The sequence below is a fragment of the Cetorhinus maximus genome, chromosome 13, assembly GCF_964194155.1.
Source record: "Cetorhinus maximus chromosome 13, sCetMax3.hap1.1, whole genome shotgun sequence".
NCBI classification, from domain to species: domain Eukaryota; kingdom Metazoa; phylum Chordata; class Chondrichthyes; order Lamniformes; family Cetorhinidae; genus Cetorhinus; species Cetorhinus maximus.
This window is the reverse complement of record NC_135891.1, coordinates 37,506,051-37,532,054: the sequence shown is the minus strand read 5'-3', so window position 1 is coordinate 37,532,054 and position 26,004 is coordinate 37,506,051. Positions and strand designations below refer to the sequence as shown.

General features: G+C 44.5%; 1 protein-coding gene across 2 annotated transcripts in view; it reads right to left on the bottom strand.

Moving 5' to 3' along the window:
* Window positions 1–7,700: 7,700 nt before the first annotated feature.
* The window catches only part of ttpal (tocopherol (alpha) transfer protein-like), a 34,224-nt gene continuing 15,920 nt past the window's right edge, over window positions 7,701–26,004 (bottom strand). For both annotated transcript variants that reach the window (XM_078555278.1, XM_078555280.1), the window contains exons 4-5: window positions 19,177–19,287; window positions 7,701–13,415 (exon numbers count right to left, since the gene is read on the bottom strand). In XM_078555278.1, the coding sequence (XP_078411404.1) occupies window positions 13,137–13,415; window positions 19,177–19,287 (390 nt within the window). In that variant the 3' untranslated portion in view covers window positions 7,701–13,136. The remainder of the gene's footprint in view (window positions 13,416–19,176; window positions 19,288–26,004) is intronic.

Genomic DNA, 26,004 nt, shown 5'->3' with positions numbered 1-26,004 from the left:
CCCTTGAGAAGCTGGTGGTGAGGACCTTCTTGAACCGCTGCAGTCCATGTGGTGTAGATATGCCCACAGTGCTGTTAGGGAGGGAGTTCCAGGATTTTGACCAGTGACAGTGAAGGAACAGCAATATATTTCCAAGTCAGGATAGTGTGTGGCTTGGAGGAGAGCTTGCAGGTGGTGGTGTTTCTGCCCTTGTTCTAGAAGGTAGTGGTCGTGGGTTTGGACGGTACTGACTGAGGAGTCTTGGTGTGTTTCTGTAGTGCGTCCTATAGATGGTACACGCTGCTGTCACTGCGTCGGTGGTTTAGGGAGTAAATGTTTGTGGATGTGATGCCAATCAAGCGGGCTGCTTTGTCCTGGATGGTGTCCAGTTTCTTGAGTGTTGTTGGAGCTGCACTCATCCAGGCAAGTGGGGAGTATTCCATCACACTCCTAATTTGTGCCTTGTAGATTTTTTAAAAAAAATTTTATCAGAGGAAAGTGCAAACACAGTCCCCCACAACCATAAATTTTGCATTCTTTGAGAGAATCTTTTTCCCTGGCAATGCCTTAAAACTGACAGTACTCTGTTATCCAGCCATGGGTATACAATGATAGCTTCCATTTATATTGTGCCTTTAACATGAATAAATATTCCAAGGTGCCTCACGGATAGATGGGTGCCAGGCCAGGAAGGAAGAGGTTAGGAAGGATGACCAAAAGCTTGGTAAAGAGATGTGTATTTAAAGGTGTAGAGGTAATGCAGCTTGGGGTGGGAATTCCAAAGACAAAGACAGCTGAAAGCTTTACCATCAATATTGCAGCAAAGGGGAAGGGCTGTGGAGGGGAAATATGCATTAGTTTGGTGTCTTAAAAAATTGAGTGTTCAGAAACTGATTTTGCGTAGAAGAGATTGGATGGAGCAGCCTATGAAAGAATGTGTGTGCTGGGGATGGTGAGCCAAATGAGCTATTGAAGACAGGATGATGGGTGAGTGAAACTTTGGGAAGAATAGGATATGTGCAGCAGAAGTTTAGACAAATTGGAGTGTGTGGAGGATGGAAAAAACAGGAAGGAGACCACCCAACTTCACGTTGTATCACACTCCTCATACTATTTTCACAACTCCACCCACCTCCCACAACCCCTCCATACCCAATCACTTCAAATCTGCTTTCATTCCCTTGGAAAAAAGAAACCCTTGACCTCTGTGTTTGCAAGTTCCAACCATCTCCACCCCGCCTTTCCTCTCAAATCCTGAATGCATTCCCGCTTCCCAAACCTGTGCCTATCTTTCCCACAATTCCATGTTTGATCCCTCTGTTCAAACTTCTGGCTCCGCCACAATACTGAAACAGCTCTTATCAAAGTTACCAATGGGATCCTCTGAATGTTAACTATTCCTTCTCAACCTATCTGCAGCCTTTGACACAGATGACCACACCATCCTCCTAATTGAGTGAAAATTCCATTGCTTGGTTCCATTCTTAACTATCAAATCGTATGCAGAGAATCATCTGTACTTTTGCCTCTGGAGACCCCCCTCCAAGGATCTAACCTTGGCCCCCCTCTATTTTACATACATGCTAAACAGTGGAAGCAGCTTGCTATAAGCAGAGCTAAACAATTCCATAAACAAAAAATCAGTTGAAAGCTTTTCAGTCCTGCCACATCTGGTTGTGGTGGACAATTAAATAACTAACCAGAGATGCAGGTGCCATGAACATCCCCATTCTCAATGATAGCAGGATGCAGCAAATGACTGCAAGAGATGAGGTTGAGGCATTTGCAATTATCAGCCAGAATGCTGCATGGATGATCCATCTTAGTCTCTTCCTGATGTCCCCAGCATCACAGATGTCAGTTTTCAGCCAATTTGATTCACTCCAAGTGATATTAAGAAATGGCTAGGTGCACTGAAAAGCAAAGGCTATGGGCTGTGAAAACATTCCCTATGTAGTGCTTAAAACTTGTGCTCCAGAAATATCCATGCCTCCAACCAAATTGTTCCAGTACAGCTGCAACACTGGCATACACCTGACAAAGAGTTGAATTGGTCAGGTAAGTCCTTCCCACAAAAAGCAGGACAAGTCCAATCTGATCAATTATCACCCCATCAGCTTACACTCAATCATCAGCAAAGTGATGGAAGTGTTGCCAACAGTGCTATCAAGCAGCACTTATTCACCAATGACCAACACACTCATCAGTTTGGCTTGCAGCAGGGCCACTCAGTTCCAGACTTCATTACAGCTTTGGTACAAGCATGGACAAAGGAGCTGAATTCGAAAGATGAAGTGAAAGTGACTGCCCTTAACATCAAGGAGCCCTAATAAAATGTAAGTCAATAGGAATCGGGGGAAAATCACTGGCTGGCGTTATACCTAACATAAAGGAAGATGGTTGTAGTTGTTGGAGGATATTTGTGCACAAATCTGTCTTGGGCTGGACCAGCTTCAACTGCTTCCTCAAGGACCTTCCCTCTGTCATGAGATCAAAAGTGAAGCTGTTTGTTGATGATTGCATTGTTCACTACTACTCCCAATTTCTCAGATAATGAACCATCCTGTGCCTGCATTCAGTAAGACTTGGACAACATTCAGGCGTGGGCTGATAAGTGATAAATAACATTTGTGCCAGGTAATGATCATGTCCAATTAGAGGGGGTTGAATCACCTCCCTTTGACTTTGCCATCACTGAATTCCCCCCACCATCAATATCCTGAGGCTCACCACTGACCAGAAACTTAACTGGACTAGCCATATTAGTGTTGTGGGACCATAAGAACAGATCAGAAAGAGGTTGGGAATCCTGTGGCAACTCTCCTACTAAATACCCAAAACTGTTACACCATCTACAAGGCACAAGTCAAGAGTGTGTTGGACTACACTCCATTTGCCTCGGTGAATGCTGTTCCAACAACACTCAAGAAGCTCAAAATCATCCAGGACATAGCAGCCTGCTTGATTCAGAGGTTTACCACCTTAAACGTTCACTTTCTCCACCCCTAGTGCATAGTGATAACAGTGTGTACCATTTAAAAAATGCACTGCAGCAACATGCCAAGGCTGCTTCGGCAATACTTCCAAAACTCATGACCTTCCCCAACTAGAAGGACAAGGACAGAAGGCACATGGGAGCACCATAGCCTGGAAGTTCTCCTCCAAGGTACACACCATCCTGACTTGGAAATATATCGCCAGTCCATCATTGCTGCAATCAATCCGTAAGCACTATGAGAGTATCTTCACTATATGGATTGCAGTGGTACAAGAAAGCAACTGACCACCTTCAGGGCAATTAGGGATCAGCATTAATGCTTGCCTTGCCAGTGATGCCCACATTCAATAAATGAATAATGCAGAGGATATTGATGGCCATGCTTTCGGATGCCTTGGCCCTAAGCTCTGGAATTCTCCCCCTAAATCGCATCTCTTAAAACCCTCTCCAACTTATCTTTTTGATCAAGCTTTTTGTCATCAGTCCTGCTATTTCATCCTGTGGCTCAGTGTTTTATGGATATTGCTCTTTTTAGTCACTTGGTATGTTTTACTTTGTTAAATGCACAAAATAGGTACATTTTCGTTGTGCTTCAGGGGCATGCTGTGGTTTGTATTGTACCAAATACTTTATGCAATGTACTTAAAGCATACAGAACAGCAATGTTGCAAACTAAGAATGTGCATCTGCGCAGCAGCCTGCAACATGGTACAGTTTAAGTTTGTTATGGACAAAGAAATCGACAAATTGCAAAAAAATGTTTTGGATTGGGGGAGAGTGGATTTTAGTAAAATAAGGCAAGACCTGGCCAAGGTAGACTGGGAACAGTTACTTGTGGGGAAATCTACAGGGGGGGGTGGTGTTCAAAAAGGAAATGGGGAGGGTACAGGCTCAACATGTTCTCTCTAGGGTGATAGGAAGGAGTAACAAGCCCAGAGATATTCAGGTTACGATAAGAAGGAAAAGAGAGGCTTTTAGCAGGTACAAGGGAAGCAAATCAGCAGAGGCATTAGTGGAGTACAGACAGTGCAGGGTGGAGCTTAAGAAAGCAATTAGGAGAGCAAAGAGGGGATATGAAAAAGCTCTGGCTGGTAAAAGTAGGGAAAATCCCAAGATATTCTATAAGTATATCAATGGGAAGAGGATAACCAGGAAAAAAGTAGGGCCCATAAGGGACCAAGGGGGCAATCTATGGGTGGAGCCAGAGGACATCGCTAGAGTGTTGAATGAATTCTTCACGTCTGTCTTCACCCAAGAGAATGAGGATGAAGGTATCGAACTCGGGGAGAGAGACTGCGAGGTTCTTAAGCAAATTGATATAGGGAGCGACAAGGTATTGGAGGTGTTGGCAGGCTTAAAAGTGGACAAATCTCCAGTTCCAGATGATTTGTGTCCCAGACTGCTGAGGGAGGCAAGGGAGGAGTAATTTGACAAGGAAGTATTCAATGAATGGCATGGCACTAGGAAGTTCTGAGGAACAAAGGGACCTTGGCGTGTTTGTCCATAGATCTCTGAAGGCAGAGGGGCATGTTAGTGGAGTGGTGAAAAAGGCATATGGGACACTTGCCTTTATCAATCGAGGCATAGATTACAAAAGTAGGGAGGTCATGTTGGAGTTGTATAGAACCTTGGTGAGGCCACAGCTGAAGTAGTGTGTGCAGTTCTGGTCGTCACATTATAGGAAGGATGTGATTGCACTGGAGGGGGTGCAGAGGAGATTCACCAGGATGTTGCCTGGGATGAAACATTTAAGTTATGAAGAGAGGTTGGATAGACTTGGTTTGTTTTCGTTGCAGCAGAGAATACTGAGGGGCGACCTGATCGAGGTGTACAAGATTATGAGGGGCATGGACAGGGTGGATAAGGAGCAGCTGTTCCCCTTAGTTGAAGGATCAGTCACAAGGGGGCATAAGTTCAAGGTGAGGGGCAGGAGGTTTAGGGGGGATGTGAGGAAAAACTTTTTTACCCAGAGGGTGGTGACGGTCTGGAATGCACTGCCTGGGAGGGTGGTGGAGGCAGGTTGCCTCACATCCTTTAAAAAGTAACAGGATGAGCACTTGGCACGTCATAACATTCAAGGCTATGGGCCAAGTGCTGGTAAATGGGATTCGGTAGGTAGGTCAGGTGTTTCTCACGTGTCGGTGCAGACTCGATGGGCCGAAGGGCCTCTTCTGCACTGTGATCCTGAAGGTACCATGCAAGCCTTCCTTTGTGACGAAAAGTGTGTGTGACCATGCAAGAAAATTTAAAAGGACCACCGTTGCAGTTGGTATTAATAATACCAACTGCGGGATTTTTTTTTACTCTGAACCTTTATGACCTGGATTAAATAACTCAATTTCAACTAATTTGGAGTATCATAGATCCTTGTGTTCTTCTGTATAAAAATATTCATTGACTTTGGCACGGCATTAAATATATAACTTATTCTCATAGAAGGCCCATTTATATTTGCAATCAATTAAATTGTTGAGCATTTTGTATGTACCAAAAGTATGGAAGAAAACAGATGTGTTTTTAATTTAATTTCTATGTGCAGTACTTTTAACAGCACTGTTGGTGTACCTACATTTCAAGGACTACACCAGTTCAGGAAGGTGACTCACCACAACCTTCTCTAAGGCATTTAGGGATGGGCAATAAATGCTGCCCATGATAGCAACACCCATTTCCCACAAAGAAAGAAAGAAGTCTGAATTATTATAAATGTAGAAAATTGCTTTAGTGAATCTGTGTTTTGCTGTTAAGAGTTTTTTTTTGCTGCTTTCTAGCATTTTTCTAGTAATATGAATATCCAGCTAATGGGTTTCGAGTTACAAATTGTTGGCAGGCATATCCCCATCATATGTATGTTTGATTCATAGCTCCTTGACACACCTGTATTTCTCACCACTACTTTGGTTACTATAATCAGCCAATTAGGCATAAGCCAGGAATTGAACCCACAACCTTCTAGGTCTGTGTGGCTCAGCTCTGTGTGGAGTGAGATGGCGCATTGATCAACTGAATCAGCAGGGCAGGTATTCCAGTTCTCTCAAAGTCATGTGAATTTAGACCATTTAAGTAACAAGTATAATCAATAGTCTGTATCCCTGGATGAGCTGATCATTTATTTATAAATGGAATGTTTTGTAAATGAAGAAATGTAAGAATCACATTTTCTCAACAACAAAGCACTGTCACGTTGCAGTACAAAGGTGAAGTGGGTTATGGAAACAGAGCAAGCTGTTACAAGAAAGGCTGCTAAGTTGCCTTGGGTTTCTGTATATTGGGGAAATCAAAAAGGTATATTTACAAACCACAAAGGAAATAAGTTTCTAATTCAATTACTGTGTTTTCTAGAAATTGTCACAGTGCTAAGAAAGACATACCTTGTTTCCATGATTTTATAATTTCATTTGGGCATGTTATTTCAATTAGATTACCTTAGACCAGTGACAAAGTTACTATTTAAAAGGATGTTTTAATGTGAAGAGAATGGTTGTATTTATGATGGTCGGGCAATACATGTAGCAATTATGACTCTATTTACATGAAACATGTGCAGCCACTTTTATCTTCTGACTATATGAAATCAAGATATTTGTTAGACTACAAAGAAATACATTGGACATACTTCTGTGTAACTGCATTACAACATATTGAAGAAATGTTGTAATTTGAGCTTACATGTCTAGTGTGAATAGGCTAATAGCTATTCCTGGCCCCCAAAGTGCAATTCAGAAATGGACAACTTTTTGTCTGCAAGAAGCTTCAACCAAACAAAAATTAAATGCATGAACTGAAATGTTTCCAAGTTTGCTGATGATACAAAGCTAGGCGGTAATGTAAGATGTGAGGACACAGAGGCTGCAAAGAGATATAACAGGTTAAGTGAGTGGACAACAAGGTGTCAGATGGAGTGTAATGCAGGGAAGTGTGAGGTTATTCTCTTTGGTCATAAGAATGGAAAAGCAGAATATTTTTTTAAAAGCTCAAAACTTGTAAATGTTGGTGTTCAGAGGGATTTGGGTGCGCTTGTACAAGGAATACATTATGTTAGCATGCAGATACAGCAATCAATTAGGAAGGCAAATTGCATGCTGGCCTTTTTGCAAGGACATTGGAGTATAAGAATAAATAAGTCTTGCTACAATGGAATACAGAGTGCAGCTTTGGTCTCTGTATTTAGGGAAGGTTATACTTGAATTGGAGGCAGGACAGTGGAGGTTCATTAGATTGTTCCCTGGGTTGAGACAGTTGTCCTATGACGAGAGGCTCAGTAAATTGCATCTATATTCTCTGGAGTTAGAAGATTGAGAGACGATCACATTGAAACATACGAGGTTCTGAGGGGGCTTGACAGGGTAGACACTAGACACAAGTGGTTGTTTCCCATGGTTGGGGAATCCAGAACAGTCTCAGAATAAGGGGTTGATCATTTAGGAATGAGGTGAGGCAAATTTTTTTCACTCAAAGGATTGTGAATCTTTGAAATTCTCTACTCCAGTGGATGCTCAATCATTGAAAATACTTAAGGCTGAGATAGACAGATTTCTGGTGTCTCAGGGAAACAATAGATATGGGAAGTGTACAGGAAAGAGGAGTTGAAGGTGAGAATCAGCCATGATTGTATTGAATGGTGGAGCAGGCTTGATGGGCCTTATGGTCTACTCCTGCTTCTATTTTTTATGTATCTTGTGTAACTCTGTATATATGCTTGCCTCATTCAAAGAAAACTTCCTGAGATTTTCAAAACAAATTTTATTTGCAGTTGTAACAATTAACATAGAGTGGAATATTCCAATAACATTCAGTTGAGAAAAGTCCCAGAAGTAATAGTGAACTATATTTTTAAGTTCCTATTTAGGCCCGTTTGAGTATATTGTTGCGAACATGACTTAAAACAAAATTAACTGCTTAGCCCAAGATTTAATGTAACAAGTTCACATATTGTCCTACGCCAAATAACTCTAGTACAAAAGACACAATATAAAACATTTATGAAAATAAAATTTCTTAATTTTCCAATTTTCTCCCCCGAAGATGTTGTTGACCTCTTCCTAGGGTATGGTTACAAAGGACCATTATTTATCTGAATGCTTAACTTATGGGTGTGTGGGGGGCATAATAGCCAGGTTTAATGTTATCTGTCTGAACATTCATATGCATTCATTCCCAAGGCCGGCTGTTAGATAATGATCAGGAGCATAAACCCTAGCTGGTTGGTTAGCTCAATTGGCTAGATGGCTGGCGAGTGATGGCAACAGTGTGGGTTCAATTCTGCACCAGCTGAAGTCATCCATGAAGGCCCTGCCTTCTCAACCTTACCCCTTGCCTGAGGTGTGGTGATCCTCAGATTAAACTCACCATTCATCTCAGTCGCAGCCTATGGCCCTCTGAGACCACGATGACTCTAATTTCAACTCAGGACAATTACAACACAGGTACTGCCAGTGCAGATCGGACCTGAGTAAAACTTGGCAACTGCTTGGTAAGATTTAGCTATCCATTGGTAAGGAAGATAGCTCAACATGGACATCATCAGTGACATGTTACATACTTTTAACGTAACTCCATATTTTAAAAATAACTTTCAGTTTTAAATACTTGAACTATGGTTATTCAGCAGAAAACAACAGAATACACTAAGCTATTACCAGCAAAAATGCGAAATATTCTCGTTTTAAAAATAGATATAAAACATTTGTTAAGTGCTTGCCCTCCAGATTTGAGAGCTACAATAAGAGAATTCTACAACAGTTAATTTGGCACAAATAATGATGGGATGTTAATAGCTCCTGAAAGCTTTGTGGAATCAAACACTGAGGGATCCATTTAAACCCTTCCTGCCCAGTGAAAACCAGGAGAGGAACAAGGGGCTTGATTCGACTCACAACTCAAGCCTTTCTTGACTTTGAAGAGTGCTTTCCTGGGCCCCACATGAAAAATTGTTGCTTCCTATGCCCTGGACTCCTGAGATTTATACCTGTTTGCGGGAGAGCTTTCTCTTGTGCTGGCTTAAATTGCTCTCCCACCCACCAGCCAGCTACCATTTTGCACAACTGATTGGGATCGGGCGGTTAAAATTGCTAAAGATCACTTTCTACTGTTGGTGGGTGAGAGATTAACACGCTGAGCATGGTTCCTTTTCTTCACCAAAGCCCCCAGTCAATGCCACTGAGTCAGGCAAGCAATCCAGCTTGTCAGCTTGATTATTTAAAGCTTACTGGCCCCACAATTAATATATTTCTGAAAATATACATTAAAACCACAACCAACATTCTTTTTGTAAATAAAAAAGCATTAAGAGTGGTTTGTTTCCAAAGTTATACAGATTTAAAATAGCACACTTGCTTTTAGTTTTGAATCAATTGTTCTTCTATAGGCTGAGAGTTATTAAATGTTGTAATTTGATAATGTGAGCAGTGAGCTAAATCAGCCTTAGCAATAGTTTGAACAACATCATTATATACTGGTTAGATTGTAGCTTTGTTAAACTCTGGACATCTTTGGATTTGTATGTGCAAAATGTTCAAAAGTCCAATTGCCACATGGATACTGAGAGATCAAAAAGGGGTACCCCAATGGTGAATTAAGCCATAAACGTACGACAAAATGTAACACACTACATTTTCAAAGGAATGCCTAGTATTTCACTGTGATCAAGATTATAAAAAGGTTGTCAAATTAACTGGTAAACTGAATTTCAGAGGTGAGGCAGGGTTTTGTGCTGGATTGGGACCCTCAACACCAGGATAAAATGCAGGACCCGACCCTGCGCTAACTTGTGAGCAATAACCCGACATCTATTTTTGCTGAATTAACAAGTTAGTGTTCAGAAGGGGTACTCACCATCCAATTCAGGATGGCAGGCAGGCTCTGAAAGCTGGAGGTCTAATGGGAGGCCCTCCAGGATGGAAGGAGTTGCAGCCTGTTGTTGCAGGTAAGGGAGAGAGACGGTGCCTCCATCTTGAAGCGCCTTCTCAGCAACTTTAACATATTTGAAATTAAAAATTGCCACAACTGCTGGACCACCATTGTACAGCTAAAATCCCACTGTAGGGCAACCTGCTGACTGTAGCTAATTAGGTATGGCATCTGCAAAGGGAAATCTCGGAGTGATCCTAAAGCAGTGGTTCCCGGTCTGCTGCCAGGAGGCCACCTCAAGGCATCCACCATCCTCCCAAGGCCACAGAGGCCAACTGGAAAATCCTGTTCGGCCTCTGATCAACCGCCTTAATTGGCAACAAACTACCCGTCGCTTGTAGGCGGTAACCATCCCTCACCTGATCCAGCCTCCAGGAAAATGGGCAGAAGTCGGGATCGTGGCAGGGAACCGGCCTGCAGGCTGATGTCGGAAAATTACCTGTCTCGGTTCCACTCCCATCATCGGGGCCAAAATCCTGCCTGTGGTGAACCAAATTTTGTTAGTGGAAACTTCAGAAGGTTCCGATGCTAATGCAGAGGCAGGTATGTTGTGGAATCTTGTTAGTGCTATACAAAAGTAAGGAGAATAACTTTAAAAATTGAATCTAAATTTTAAAAAATGTTCCTCTTCCAAGTGAACAGTTTAGACTGGCTTGTAGAAAACTGCTATTGCCAATGAACTAATTACAGTTGATGAGGATCAATAAAATCAGTTTTTATTGCCAATTTAAAAACCTATTACTTGGTTGTATTTTAGGTTTTATTGTTAGTATTAAAATTGGTTGAAAATCAGGTGTCTTAAAATAGCCAACATAAATTCAAAATATATGTACCTTTCTCTGCTGGGAGAGGGAGGGATGGGTGCTGTTGGGCCTCGAGTGGGTTTAAATAATAAAATGTAATATAATTTGATTCCATATGAGCAATACCACAGATGATGCACTAAGACAAAAGCATCAACCATTTGGAGCAGTGGGTTAGAATTGGTAAGCAGACGAACAGGAACTACCTGCTCTTGTCCTTTAGATCAGACCTGCCTTACTATCAATTCCTGATGTCCTAACTGACTGCAGATAGAGTGCTGCTGGGAGCAGGAGCTGTATGGTAATCTGCTGATCTCCTGCTTATAAAGGCCCATAAGCACTGCTCAGATACTCTTAATTTCCCATGAACCTCTTGGCAAATTAATAGTTTCCACCAGTGGAGGGATTAGAATCTGGAACTCAGTAACCAGATGGATTTGGCCTCTGAGCTGCAGGTTGGTCCGCGTCCATGTAGTGACTTGTACTTAAACCTTTCTCTTTCTTCTCCCCTTCCAAAAGAATTCAGTAAGCACAGTTGGTCTTTGACAAATGAAATCTTTCACTGAGCCTCAAAACTAGTCATAGTGGAAATAAGCCAAATAGTAGATTTACCTGAATGGGCAACTGTAATACTCAAAATTCAGGTCTTGCAATTTGTTTCTGCTTTTCTAATTACACTAACTCCTCATTAGAATACAATGATACAACATTTAATTCATGTCTCTCACAGCAATTGAGAAACATCAAAGTATTTTAGGACATGATTTCATAAAGTTCTCCAAACAGGAGAAATCAATGAACTTTGCACTTTACAATGCAAGATACAACACTGAAAAATAGCTGGACGAAGATTAGTTCAATCCAAGTCTGACAATTCCACAGTTCTGTTGACTTTTCAGCTGTTTTTCTCATATGTTAAATGTTTATGATGCTGACAATATTGGTGGACCGGTGCTTATATCTCAATTTCTTACTAATGGTACACATTAGGTATTTATATCGCTGTGTTGACCAGTTATGGTGTTACACACGTCAACCCTTGATCCTGCTGCTATTCTTCAGCAAATGCTGCTGTTTAAACAAACGGGAGAGACAGAGATGTAACATTTGACTCAGTTGATAACCTGCCATTCTTCATTCACTCTAATGTCATATGATGCAAAAAAAGCGGAGCATATCATTATATTCTAACAGTTCTTGTATGTAACATTTGCCATAACGTGCAGGCTGTGCATTGTCTGTGTTTTCACTGGGTTAATAATAGCAAATTATTTCTGTAATATGGTTCTGAAAACCCGGGGGCAAAAGTAATAGGAGTTCTGTTATGCTACTATATAATGAACTGAGATATGTGAGACTTTATTTTAAAAACCTGTCATTCCTTATTAACCCAATTCAGTGTATAAAAAGTGTGTACTGCCTGTACGATATATTTATAAAGTCTGGTGTGGCATTGTTCAACGAGCTCTGGACACCTTCAGCTTGACTGGACAATACTAAACAAACTGGACAGTCAAATCAAGATGGATGGGCAGAACTCTACCGTTAATTATTTTATTGAACAATGCTGCCCCAATATCTTAGATACAAGAGAAAGTTTTTGCATTATTTTATCTTGAGAGCAGTTGATTAAAAAAGCAGATGCAAGAAGGATTACACACTGCTGAATTTTTCATTTTGATTTGACTTAATCCTGAAAGACTTTAATTAAATAAGACTTGTTGGACTATTGCAGATTGAGAATAATAACTTTTCTTCAATTAGACTCTGCGTTAAACTTTGTATACTGTTTGCTATATACTTTAGATGGCCAGCTGTTAATAAATACTGTTCTTTTCCTCATCTCTTTAAGGCCCACAGCATCATTACTGTATCAAATTGCGTAGTTACTGAGCGAATACTTTGAATTATAACATTTCCTTTGGCTCTGTCATTCTGTAATACTTAGCAGTTCCAGATAGTCACCATTGCAGATACTGCATGATGGGAATTGTGACAATATCGTCAATATTCAAAAGATTTATGTTGAGAGTAGTATTTTCAGTTAAAAATCAGGCCTTAATCTCCAAAACGTTGAGAAATATTTAGCTTCCAACCAAAATGTTCCTGTTTGAGGTGTTACCATGCAAGATCAATAACATGGCAGCGGACAGATCAAAACTGCTCAAATCTGTGTATTTTTGACAAATCTAACAGCTGAGCTTTTGTATAAATTAGTTATCAAAAACTTTGAGACTGTCTGCCATCATCTTTAAAATTGCTGCCATAAATCAACATTATAATGTGTTGAATTTCTGTAAGTAAGAAAGTACAAGTCAGACATTTCTGACAATATTATTTTAGACATTGAAGAGACTGTAAAGTACTTTAAAGGACCATACCATAATTTTGAATAAACACCTCAGCACCAAAATAAAATTCTTTGTAAGTGTCAAACAAGAGTCTTATTAATAACAGTAGTACAGCGGTGATCTCACTCCTCTAAAGGAATCATCACACTGTTGGCCTGACTGATCATTTGCTCCCACTGCGTACTGTGCAAATGAACTATCCACCGGTGAATGCATCTGACAAAATTCTGCAACAAATTCATCCTCAAATGCCAGCAAAGACTCAGCCCAGTCCGTTATGTTAAGTTTTCCCATTGTACCTCCATACTCTTGAGGAAGGGTATTCGGTGGAATATCCTTGTGAAGTGAGCTTAGATCTGAACCATGAAGAACAAACTGAAAAAGGAGGGAAAATATCTTCAGATCTTTAATGTAAATAAAAATTACTGTAGCATCAAAGTTAAGGCAGACAGCAAGAATAACTTCCCATAAAAAAACCTCCCATCTGAAATACGTTGCCAAAATAAACACCACCTTTTAAAATGACGGGACTTCCTACTCTAAGTGAACTCTTTTTCTTATCTGATCATCCTTCGGAGACTTCAGTCTCAGCATAATTGGCCCATCAAAAAATATAAAGTTGGTGAACAGGCCAACCAAGAAATTACTCAAGTGAGAATTAAATAGTGCAGTGGAATCTGCTCAAATGAACATGCTAACTTGTTTATTCTGACTATTTACTTTTCCCATTTTCAGCACTCAGGTAGACCTAGGCCAGAACATTGTCGTCGGCGTGCGGGGGCGGGCTGGACATGCTGACGCACAAAATGACACGCGATGATGTTGGGCGTGCGTCCCGACGTCATCACGTGTCATTTAGATATTTCATTCGGAGGCGGCTGCACGCCCATCGAACTGTCAAAGGCCTACTAAGGCCATTAGGAAACTCATTAAGCTAATTAACAGGGCTGCCCGTCCAACCTTCAGGTTGGTGGGCAGGCAAAGAGCCCAAGCAGCCTTCGCGTTTTTCAGGAAACCTCATCCACGGGCGGGATGAGGTTTCCTGAAAGTTTAGTAAAATAATAAAATAAAATTTGTGAGATGCACAAACATGTCCCTGCTCATGTGACTCTGTCACATGAGGGGGCATGTTTAAGTAATTTTCCAGACCATTTATTAAAAATTTGTACTATCAACTTAATCTCCCTGAGGCAGCCCCCTGCCTCAGGGAGATTCCTGCGCTCTTTTGCGTGCATGCGCGAAAGAGCGCAGGCCCCGACTCTCCCTCCTCCCCCCACCTGCACAGGTAGCACTGAGTGCTTTCGGGTGTGCGTCACGCTGGGCAGGCCTTAAATGACCCACGTTAAATGGCGGCATGCCCGCTCTCGCCCAGCCCACCTGACATGGGTAAGTTTCTGGCCCTAGACTCAAGACAGGGGCTGGAACACTTGGGCTAGGCAGAATAAAGCCCTAGAGACAAAACACATGTTCTAGCTTATTAAATTCATTTAAATAATCTGCTAGTCTTTAGAAAATAATTTCAGCAGTAATATCTTCAGTGAAGCAGATCATTTATTTTAGAGTTTAAGTTGGGAGTCACCATACTTGTTAGCTGGTCCTATGATAACCTAATTTATAATCTTATAATCACTGACCTATTGACTGGGAATTGTCTTATTCTTCCAAAAGGAATAATTGATCAATTACAAATACTAAACCATGGAATGCAGGGTATGAGATCTATGCTCATATCAACCTCTCCATTTGACAAGGGTACCATATGAGTCAGAATATCTGTCAGTATTAGTGCAGATCCAAAGAAAGATCTGGGAAAATGGATGAAAGACTTAATTATGTGAGCCTCAGACATCTCCTGCAGTTTAGTTAGAAAGCAAATTTGATCGGCTACAGTTTACCTTCTTTATTGGAAATGAAGATGAACTCAATTACTCCTCTAAGATTTCAGAGTCTGATGTGTGTCCTCTGCCTTCTCTAACCTCCAAGCAGTTTAGAAGTACAATATAATATAGGGGAGAATTTTCTCCCTGTTCGGTGGGCCATTCGGGAGCGGGAGCGGGCATGGAGCCGAATGCCACCTGCAATCGGCTCTGCGCAGCCATTTTACGTGGGCGGGCCAATTAAGGCCCGCCCAGCGTGAAGCATGGCTCCCGAGGATAACCGGAATGGGCGGGCAGCGGCGGGAGTGCAATGACCGCCGGGTCCAATGGCGACCTAGCGGCCTGTTCAAATAGCACGCAGGCAGCCTTGCAAAGGCTGTTCATTATGGCCAGTAGAAGGGCTCCCCAGAGAGCTGCTGACGTGCTGGGAGGGGAGCTCCCAGGTGGCGGGGCACCAATCCATCTGCTGGTCTTTGCACTCCAGGTGCTTGTGCTTGCTTTCCAAGGTTAGACCACGTGGTGCCAAATGTGATAGAGGCAGCATGTGGGCAAGGCGAGGGGGTCAGCCCTGGCTTCTTGGTGAGTGTGTGCAGCAGCTGCGGGGTGACGAAGCACTGGAGCCCTGCCATGTCCCTCTTGGGTTGGCAGGGATGCGATGGGAATCCAGGTACAGGGTGGACTAATCAATGCTTCTCTCTCCTTTTCAGGAGAAGACTGCACACAATGTGGCCGAGCGGGTGAGATTGGTGGAGGTCAGGCCCAACTGGCCATCGTCACCAGATACGAGCAGGAGGCGATGGATCTGGAGAGGCGCCATGCACCCAGGTCCACTGGTGGTGCTGAGGCTGCAGTGCCACGGGGAGGTAAGAATGCCGAGCACTGAGGACACCATGTGTGTCCCAGCAGCCATTCCACTGTTGAATGTTCAGTGGTTGAAGTTTGCAACATGGGTTTACCCTTGATTATGGAAGGATGAGCGCATAATGATCTGGGGAACAGGGATGCACATTGACATTGTCTCCACTTTAACTAATCAAATGTCCTTGTTCTTCCTTTCAGCATCACCGGAGCAGAACTGGTAGGAGGAGGCAGAGGGGCCCCCTCTCACACCCGAGGGCCCTGAACAATTGGACTCACCAGCGTCACACCATCTCTGCCAGGCAAGCACCAGTGCAAATACTAGCACCTCAGCTAGTGTCCCGGGGCACAGCAGTGAGGACACTTCACACTCGCTTGAGGTGCGGGCAGGGACAGAGAGTGCCCATGGCGCCGGCAGTCGGAGGACTGCTGGGGACCAGGCACATGCTCGGTCGGTGGCTGATGATGTGCCTCTGGAGTCGTCCGTGAGGCAGCAAACGCTGGAAATACAGCAGGGTATGCAGGAGGCTCTGGCAGAGATAAATGAGGCTATGTGTGGCATAGTGCCCATGCTGGAGGAGTCCACGCGGAGCATCACCAATGCAATAAGCCTCATGGCTGAGCGCCATGCTTCCTAAGGGAGAGAGTGGCGACTCTCGTGGAGAGGCTCCTCCAGGAGAACAATCAGGGCCTCCTGGGGTTGCGCTCGGACAAGCAAGTCCTCACAGCGGCATTGACCTCAGCCCTTGGGGGAGATGGTTTGGGCACCATGTATCCCAGCTCGGTGCCCATCCATCTACGGTGAGCAGGGAGGTCCGAAGTGACCTCACGTCGGCGCAGGAGCTGCCTGTCGTCTCTGTGGGCTTCTCTCAGAATGCAACAGCACCTCGCCCCTCTGGCAGTGAGCATGGGATCCGATGAAGCTGCGGCGACTGGGGAGATACCAGCTGTGGAACTGGCCACTCCCTCCCAGGCGGGATCATCAAAGGCTCCACGGGCCAGAGGACGGCCGCCAAGGTAATCAAGGCCAACAGGACAGCAGAGTGAGCAGGCTGTCTCAGATGCCAGTGCCAGCGAGGGGGGTGGGGGAGCCCCTACAAGTAGCACCTGGAAACATAAACTTAAGGCACCTTAGGCACACCACAGGCTTCTCACTGGTGCCCCACTATTAGTTTATGACCACTCAATGTAATGTGTAACACCTTTGCAATTACTTTTTTCTCTGCTTCATTTTGTCAAATCGTTAAATTTTGATATGTGAACATGGCTCAGGGTGATTCCTTACTTCCGCAGGTGGACAGGAACCCATGATGTTATGAGTAACTTGTTTGTCATTGAGTTTTACTGACAAGGCACATAGTTAATGTTCCTAACCAGGCAGATATTGCTCTCAGGTATCGAGTATGGAGCCTGCAGCCCTGGCTTGGCGGTCCATCTGTAGTGTGCTAGCTGAAGGTCCATTGGTTTAAAGCCTCCCAGGCGTCCCTGCCTCCCTGGAGTATTCCCGGGTCAGCGTCTACCCCCTCAGCGTCCTCCTGTGTGTGCTCATCCTCGGACTCACTACTGGACTCATTGTGTGCAGCTGGAGCAACTGCGTCTACGCCTTCATCATCCACTGCGTCCCCACTTTCCAGGGCCAGATTGTGGAGAGCGCAGCATACAACCACTATCAATGACACACGATCTGGGGGGTATTGGAGTGTGCCCCTGAAAAGTCCAGGCATCGGAAGTGCATCTTGAGAAGACTGACGGTTCTTTCTACCAGAGCCCTCGTGAAGGCATGGCTCTTATTGTGCCACTGTTCTTGGATGGTGGAGAGGTGTCATGAGCCACCTTCTGAGGGGATAGCCCTTGACACCCAGCAGCCATTCATCAAGCTGGGCTGGAGCACTGAACAGCCTCGGCACCTGGGAGTGTCTGAGGATGTAGCATCATGGGAGCTGCCAGGGTACCTTGCACAGACTTGTAGAATCAGCATCCTGTGATCACACACTATCTGCACGTTCATGGAGTAGAAACCATTCCTGTTGACGAAGGCACCGGGCTCACCCAATGGCACCTTGATGGCCACATGTGTGCAGTCAATTGCACCCTGGACGTGGGGGAACCCAGCAATCGCTGCGAAGCCTCTGGCTTGCTCCGCCTGGCTGGCCTCGTCCCAGCGGAAGTGAATGAAAGTCAATTCTCGCCTGAATAGAACGTCTGTCACCTGCTTGACACAAGTGTGGACTGCTGATTTGGAGACTCCACAAAGATCACCCACTGACCCCTGGAAAGAGCCAAGGGCAGCCATGACCTTCAATGCCACTGGCACGGGGTGCCCATCCACATAGTTGGAGCTGATCTCAGGGCCTATCATCTGACAGATGGAGGTCGCTGTCTCCCTTGAGAGATGAAGCCTCCTTCGGCACTGCACCTCAGACATATTGAAGTAGCTGCCTCACTGCCTGTATACCCTGGCAGCAGGATAGTGGCGTCTTCTGTGGCCCCTTCCACTTTGAACTTCCTGTTGGCCCTGCGCCCCTTGTGCCTGTGCCTCTCCTCCAAAAGGTAGCTCCTCTGGAGGCTGAATGTGGACTCCTGGCCTCCTCCCCCTTCTGGCCCTCCCTTCCTCCTCAAAGGAGCTGCCTCCAGTGGATAGCATAACTCCCATTCCCAGGCTAAGGGAAGGCTTCCTGAAACCAGCAAGGCCCCAGAAATGATGTTTACGCAGAGTCCTGAGTTGAAGGCTGTTACTCCTGTCCAAGCAGCTGTGAAGAATTTTGAAGTATTCCTGCTCACACAGGCAAGTAGCAGTAATTTTAAGCAATAAATGCCTGACAAATAACACTCGCAACCCCTCTCACCCCTCTTATCCCACCCATCGATGAGGTTTATACAAATGTGGCCTACCCTCCTGCCCGTTGCGCCTGTGCGACGATCTGAAGATCGCACGGGCCCCGTCCGTCAATTGTTGCCCCAAGGGCCTTAAGTGGTCCGTTAATTAATGGCGGGCGTGGGACCCTGCACGCCAACGAGAAAACTCTGGCCATAGAAAAAATCCACTGGAAAAGTGTAGGCAATATTACCAATTGTTGCATTATCCAGAAATCAGAAAATCTGGTGAAATAGATCTAGAGATATCTTGATTTACAAAATGCCAGAAATATATTTTAAAATATGGTATATAAAATGCACAATAATGTACTACACTGAATATTTGATAAGTTTTCAGTGTAATATGGATGATTTGGAGCAAAGTTCTAACAGACTTCTAAAAGATAGTAGTACATCTAGAAGCATCTTAATGTAAGAAATACACAGTATTCAACAGCTTTACGCATAACAATTCTACATTAATATACTGAGGGGTGCGTTAAATTGAACAGCTATACACCAAGAAAATTATCTAAAGTACATACCCTTTCTGTCATCTTCTCCTTTAGAAAAGGTTTAATGATAGCAAAAATACCCTTAAAAATAATGGGCTCATTGATGACATTGACAGTTTTTATTCTCATCGGAAATCCATCCTGTGAAGAGAATTAATTTATGAAATATGGTAGCACCATAATTGCATAAAGTAGACATAAGGTACTCTAGTTAACAAAAGCAGTAAATGAAAACAATTTCTCCAGTAGTGATTCATATATCATATTCAACACTGTTTGATAGGAATAATTGGATAAAGGGTGTTATGCAACCTAAAAATATTATATAGCGCCAGATGACCTTGAATGGTCACTGAATGCATATTTATAAATATTTTACATATAAAATAGATTTGTATTATCCAGCTACATTTCCTGATTTTTAATGCTCACTTGCTATGCTACATATCTAGTATAATGAATAAAAAGACATATTAGACACTAATTTATGTTTTAAGATGTTTTTTGTAGCCAGAGGAAAATCGATTGAAATCAATGTCATTTGTGATTGTAATATTATTATTATTTAGTTATACAATTATCAGGAATCATTGAAAAAGCAGTTAATTCAGATCAATAACAGATGAAGATTTTCAGTAATTCTGTTCCTGTTGAGCAATTGCAGCAATCAAAACCAATGAGCAGTGGTTTCCATGGAAATAATTGCTTAGTGATTATCAGGAATGAAAAAGATCTATAAATTGAAACCTGTTATATTTTGTCTTCCGCCTGGTTTGGTTTTATTCTCATTGGGCCAAAGCTCTGTTAATCAAACACAGATTAATGAGATGGCTACGTGCTTTCAGGCAGCAAAATGAACAGGCTACTCAGATATCTACTGTGAGTCAATGAGTTTGCTATAAAGCATCACCAACAGCTTAAAAGCTAAATGATTAGCTTCAGCCAAGGTCTCTGGGGACCGTAAACCAAATAACCACATTTACCCAAACGACTCCCAAATGAAGAAATTACCAACAAGATTTCACTTTTTGAAACTTACTTTTACACAAATTAGAACCAATGCAAATTAAACATTAATTAACAGGCAAATGATACTACAAAGTAGATTTCACTTTAAATAGTTGTTACAATACATTTTACACCACCACAAGCAGCCACATCACTCCCTGCAGACATGTAACTCCCATGCAGTTCCAAAGTTCTTTAACTCAGCCTCTTGTACATAGTAACTCTCACTTTCCCACTCAATTGATTCGGCTCTCGAGTCACATTCATTGGCAGCCACATTCCAACCAAGGTCCCCAAAGGTCATCACTCAGCCAGCACATTCCTGCAGAACCTCCTTAGCTAGGTTCACAACAGTCTTGAATGCACAGATTTCCCACAGACTCCTTTGCCCCAACCCTTTAATAAACCCCATTAAATAGTCTGTTTGGCTCCAGCAAAACTGAAACAGCAGCAGTAAAATTATGCAATTCGCAATCCCTGTTCAAAACCTGTCTTCGGCTTTCAGTCCTGTTTAACTGTATTACACACACGGACAGCTCTTTGTAAATGCGCCTTCCCTGTTGTCCCCTCGACTGCAGCCTTTGTGTCAGGCCACAGGACTTTCATATGTTAACTTCCTTCCTGTTGACATTGCTTCCAGGTCAAGTGTCAGCAGGTCACATAAACCAGTATTTCTTATTATTCAAAAAAATTGCAATTCATTGCATTATAATTGATGCAAACTCTTAAAAGTTTCTTTTCAAACATTCTTAAGAACAATTACAGATTCTACAGATATTTGGAAGAAATTACAAATTTTCCTTACTTCAGGGTCAAAGGTCATCACAATAGATAATTGTAGTTTGCATTTAACAGCAGCTGGGACTTTCTGCCCCTGATCGTGACAGGTGTGTTCAGTGGCGAGGTCGGAGAATATTGCAAGACGGCCTTGGTCGCGTTTCCCAACGATGTAAATCCAGGACCTGGTTGGCCCCTCCCCCCATCAATAGCAGATCTTTGTAAACATGCCTTCCCTGTTGTCCCCTCTACTGCAGCCCTCAACGCAGTTGAACATCGGGAGCTTAATTTTAATAAGTTTGCATCTAATTATTGTGGCCACATACCAGAATCATTCGCACATGTCAAATTTAAATCCCACGTCAGTGTAATTTCATGACAGGGTGATTTATAACTGCCCTTAAAAGGCGTCAACCTAGCGCCCTCAACTTTGAGGGGAACTGGGAGGTATGTGCACACAACTTTGTGCAGCGCTCACAATGATCCATGAATTCAGAGGTGGCACAGGTAAGTCTCCGCAGTGGCTTCTTCGTGGTTGGCTTGCGATGCTGGGGCAAGGGCAACAGTGCAAAGAGGGAAGGGTGAGAAAGCAACCTCGAGGCAAGGGTGACAATGCCCCGAGGTGGGGGGAGGGGTTCATGGCAACACCGACTGAAGTTTGAGCACCAACACATACAGCGGGGGGGGGAAATGACTGGGCTAATGGCAAAACATGTCAAAGATGAGCACTCCACCATAGCTAAGAGCGTTAAGCTTGAGCTCAATTGACATGCTTGGAGTCAGCCTAGTCAAGCAATTATGCCCACTCAAGTAGCACTAATTCCTCACAATGTCTGTGATTGCTGCTCTACTGTTAACCCCTTGAGCACACATTTAAAACTCGAATGAGTGCCATGGTGCTGCAGAACCATTGTGCGATGGAGCAGGCCCGAAGATCCTGTTGGGAAAGGCGACCATCGAACACTGATGGAGGGGTCCGTTCCTAGTCCCTAGCATTATGTTTCAGTTGACATTGAATAGTCACCCTCATGGTACAAACAAACTACAAAGCCTTGGAGTGCAGGTTAAGAAAATGCCTCTGAGTTGTGAGTTCAGAATGCAGTCGAGTGGCCAAAGCTGTCGCCACTTGGTCATGTAGTGTGGGGCGGTGCTGGGTGTGGGCATAGTGAGCCATCATGCACACTGAACACTGGGCATCCATGTGGTGGCCTGGACTCTCCGGAATGTGTTAAGGGGCCTTGAGAGGCAGCCGCAGGTGATGACCTGACCAAGAGTGGTCCTAGGAGACAATTTCTGACCCTCACGACTCTCTTTGATACTGCAGTGAGGAGACCATCAGGAACATGGAACCTGGTGATCTCGCTGTCTGCCTCATTGCTTACAGGCAGGAGAGAAGAAGGAGAAGAATGTGACGGAGGTGCCTGGATCACCGAAGTGAGGAGTAGGACCCTGAAGACCAAGGGGTGGCACGGCCTCCTCCACACACAGAGGAACCCCACAGAGCCGTCGCTCATAGGTGCCTCACTAGACCCAGGGTCTATAGACGGCGCACATGCTACCTGCAGATGAGCGAGAACCAGTGTTGTCGACGACTGCGCATGCCAAGGGAACAGGTTATGCACATTTGCCACCTACTGCAGGATTTGGCACCACAGGGATTCAGGGGGCATCCACTGCCATTGGCAGTTAAAGCTACCACCGCGCTCAATTTCTACGGCTGTGGCTCCTTCTGGAGCTTCACTGGGGACCTTTGCAGGATCTTGCAAGTCTCCTACCACAAATGTATCCAGGAGGTCACGGATGCCATTTTTTACACAACCTTGTCAACTTCAACAGGGATCAGGTGAGCCAGGAAGCAAGAGCGCTGGGATTTGCTGAGATTTCCGAATTCCTAAAGGCGCAGGCTGCCATCGACTGCACCCTCCTGGCTCTTAAATCTCCCTGGCGACAAGCAGTCCAGTATGTGAACCGCAAAGGCTTCCACTCTCTCAATGCTCAGCTGGTCTGCGACCATAACAAATGGATCATGCAGGTGTGTGCAAGATGCCTCAGAAGTGTCAACGACTTGTACAACATCCTCAGTAGGTCTCAGATCCCTGACATCTTCCAGAGACCACACAAGTTTGGTTCCTTGGGGACAAAGAGTACCCCCCTCCCCGCAAAGGACGTGGCTGATGATGCCCATGCGGCGGCCTCAGACTGCTGCTGAGAGAAGGCATAACGATGCTCATGCCGCAACCCAGAGTTTGGTTGAGCACACCATTGGTATCCTGAAAGTGAAGTTCCAGTGCTTGAACAGATCTGGCGGAGCACTCCAGTACATTCCCCAGAGGGTGTCGCATATCATTGTGGCTTGCTGCACGCTGTACAACCTGGCGATGCTAAGGGTGGGAGGACCTGGATGAGGAGGAGATGGAAGAGTCGCATGTCTCCTCCGATGAGGAGGAAGTCGAAGGGGATAAGGGTGATGAGGTCCTGGAAGGCGAGGGTGCAGGCGATGAGGCCATCACGCTGGCCAGACGAGGCAGGCGCACTCGTGAGGCCCTCAATGCCACAAGATTCCAGGAGGATGATGACAAAATGCAGTGAGGACACTCCTGAGATCTTCACATTGCATCTGGGAATGTCTGACACCTGTCCGGCTAAGGGCAGAGAAAATAAGCTCTATAAAGAGGGTCATATCACCGAGATGCTGCTGAGATACTACAGGCACATGGACTTTAACAGCACTTGATCCTTTGGCAGGCTTCATCACCTGTTCCCTTCAGCACCACACCTTCACCTGTCAGGAATGCTGACAAGATGGGGGGACAGCCCCACCTCTAAGGTGCTGAGGGCACACAAAGAACACCACAGAACCAGTAAGGAAAACCAAGGTGCTGGACAAGAGCAACAGAGGCTGAAGGAAATGAAGCAGAAGGACAGTTAGCAGAGACCTTCTTTCAAGATTTAAATAGGGACCAAGGAAGCTCCCAAACAGACAATCAGAAAGTGAAGGTGATGCCTCGCCTAGTCAAATAGCCTCAGGGGAGTACAGTAGAAGCCTGAGGGCAGCCACCTGAGGGATTAGTGACCCAGGGGATATGAGAAAGATTGGAAAAGAACCCATTCCCGAGGTTAAAAAAAAAGGATAGTAACACACCCTAAAACGGTTGTTGAAACCACCAGGGGAATACAAGTGAAATCATCGTGGAATTACACACTGGTGAATCAAATGGTCAAGCCCAAATTCCAAATCTCACCCAACCCAGCTTTAGAACCCACTAAAGTCAAAGCGCAGGAGGAGAACCCAGACAAGGGTTCAAGGGCAACTTACCACTCACTGTCCCCTAAGAAATAGGATTTATCAATGCACCAGAAATGGACCTGTTAAACCCATGAGTTGTGGACACTGCAATTAAAATGCCAAGAGCTTCATAGGTGGAACAGCCATGAGGTAACAGAAATTTGCATAGCACAGCAGCCTGTGAAATGTGATTTCTTCCAGGACTCCTTGACCTCCCATTAAATCCAAAGCCCACAAAAGACATTTGTGGCATTAACATACCCAGGGCACTACCACCAGATGTTAGTGAACAACCAGACACACCAGATGATATCTAACAGGAATTTAGAAGGAAAAGGTCTGAAACAATGCCTTCCTTAAACCAGATGCCCAACACCCAGAGACTTGATTATAATTGTGCCTCAGAAAATTTGAACTTAAACAGAGCAAAGATGTAACAGTGTTATGATTGATAAGTGACTGTTTGGAGGTAATTTTTAAAAATTCATTCATGGGATGCGGGCTTCACTGGCTGGGCCAGCATATATTGCCCATCCCTAATTGCCCTTGAAAAGGTGGTGGTGAGCTGCCTTCTTGAACCGCTGCAGTCCATGTGGTGTAGGTACACCCACTGTGCTGTTAGCAAGGGAGCTCCAGGATTTTGACCCAGAAACAGTGAAGGAACGGCGATATATTCCCAAGCCAGGATGGCGAGTGACTTGGAGGGGAACCTCCAGGTGGTGGTGTTCACATCTATCTGCTGCCCATGTCCTTCTAGATGGTAGTGGTCGTGGGTTTGGAAGATGCTGCCTAAGGAGCCTTGGTGAATTCCTGCAGTGCATCTTGTAGGCGGTACACACTGCTGCTACTGTGCGACAGTGGTGGAGGGAGTGAATGTTTGTGGATGTGGTGCCAATCAAGCGGATTGCTTTTTCCTGGACGGTGTCCAGCTTCTTCAGTGTTGTGGGGGCTGCACTCATCCAGGTAAGGGGAGAGTGTTCTATCACATTCCTGACTTGTGTCTTGTAGATGGTGGACAGGCTTTGGGGAGTCAGGAGGTGAGTTCTTGTTGTACTATTCCGAGCCTCTGACCTTTCTTGTAGCCACAGTATTTATATAGCTAGTCCAGTTCAGTTCCTGGTCAATGGTAACCCCCCCAGGATGTTGATCGTGGGGGATTCAGTGATGGTGAAGCCATTGAACATCAAGGGGCGATGGCTGGATTCTTTCTTGTTGGAGATGGTCATTGCCTGGCACTTGTGTGATGCAAATGTTACTTGCCACCTATCAGCCCAAGCCTGGATATTGTCCAGGTCTTGCTGCATTTGGACATGGACTGCCTCAGTATCTGATGAGTCACGAATGGTGTTGAACATTGTGCAATCATCAGCGAAACATCTCCACTTCTGACCTTATGATGAAAGGAAGGTCATTGACGAAGCAGCTGAAGACGGTTGGGCCTAGGACACTATCCTGCGGAACTCCTGCAGTGATGTCCTGGAGCAGAGATGACTGACCTCCAACAACCACAACCATCTTCCTTTGCGCCGGGTATGACCCCAACCAGCGGAGAGTTTTCCACATGATTCCCACTGACTCCAGTTTTGCTAGGGCTCCTTGGTGTCAAGGGCAGTCACTCTCACCTCAACTCTGGAGTTCAACTCTTTTGTCCAAGTTTGTACCAAGGCTGTAATGAGGCCAGGAGCTGAGCGGCCCTGGCGGAACCCAAACTGGGCCTCAGTGAGCAGGTTATTGCTAAGCAAGTGCCACTTGATAGCACTGTTGATGACCCCTCCCATTACTTTACC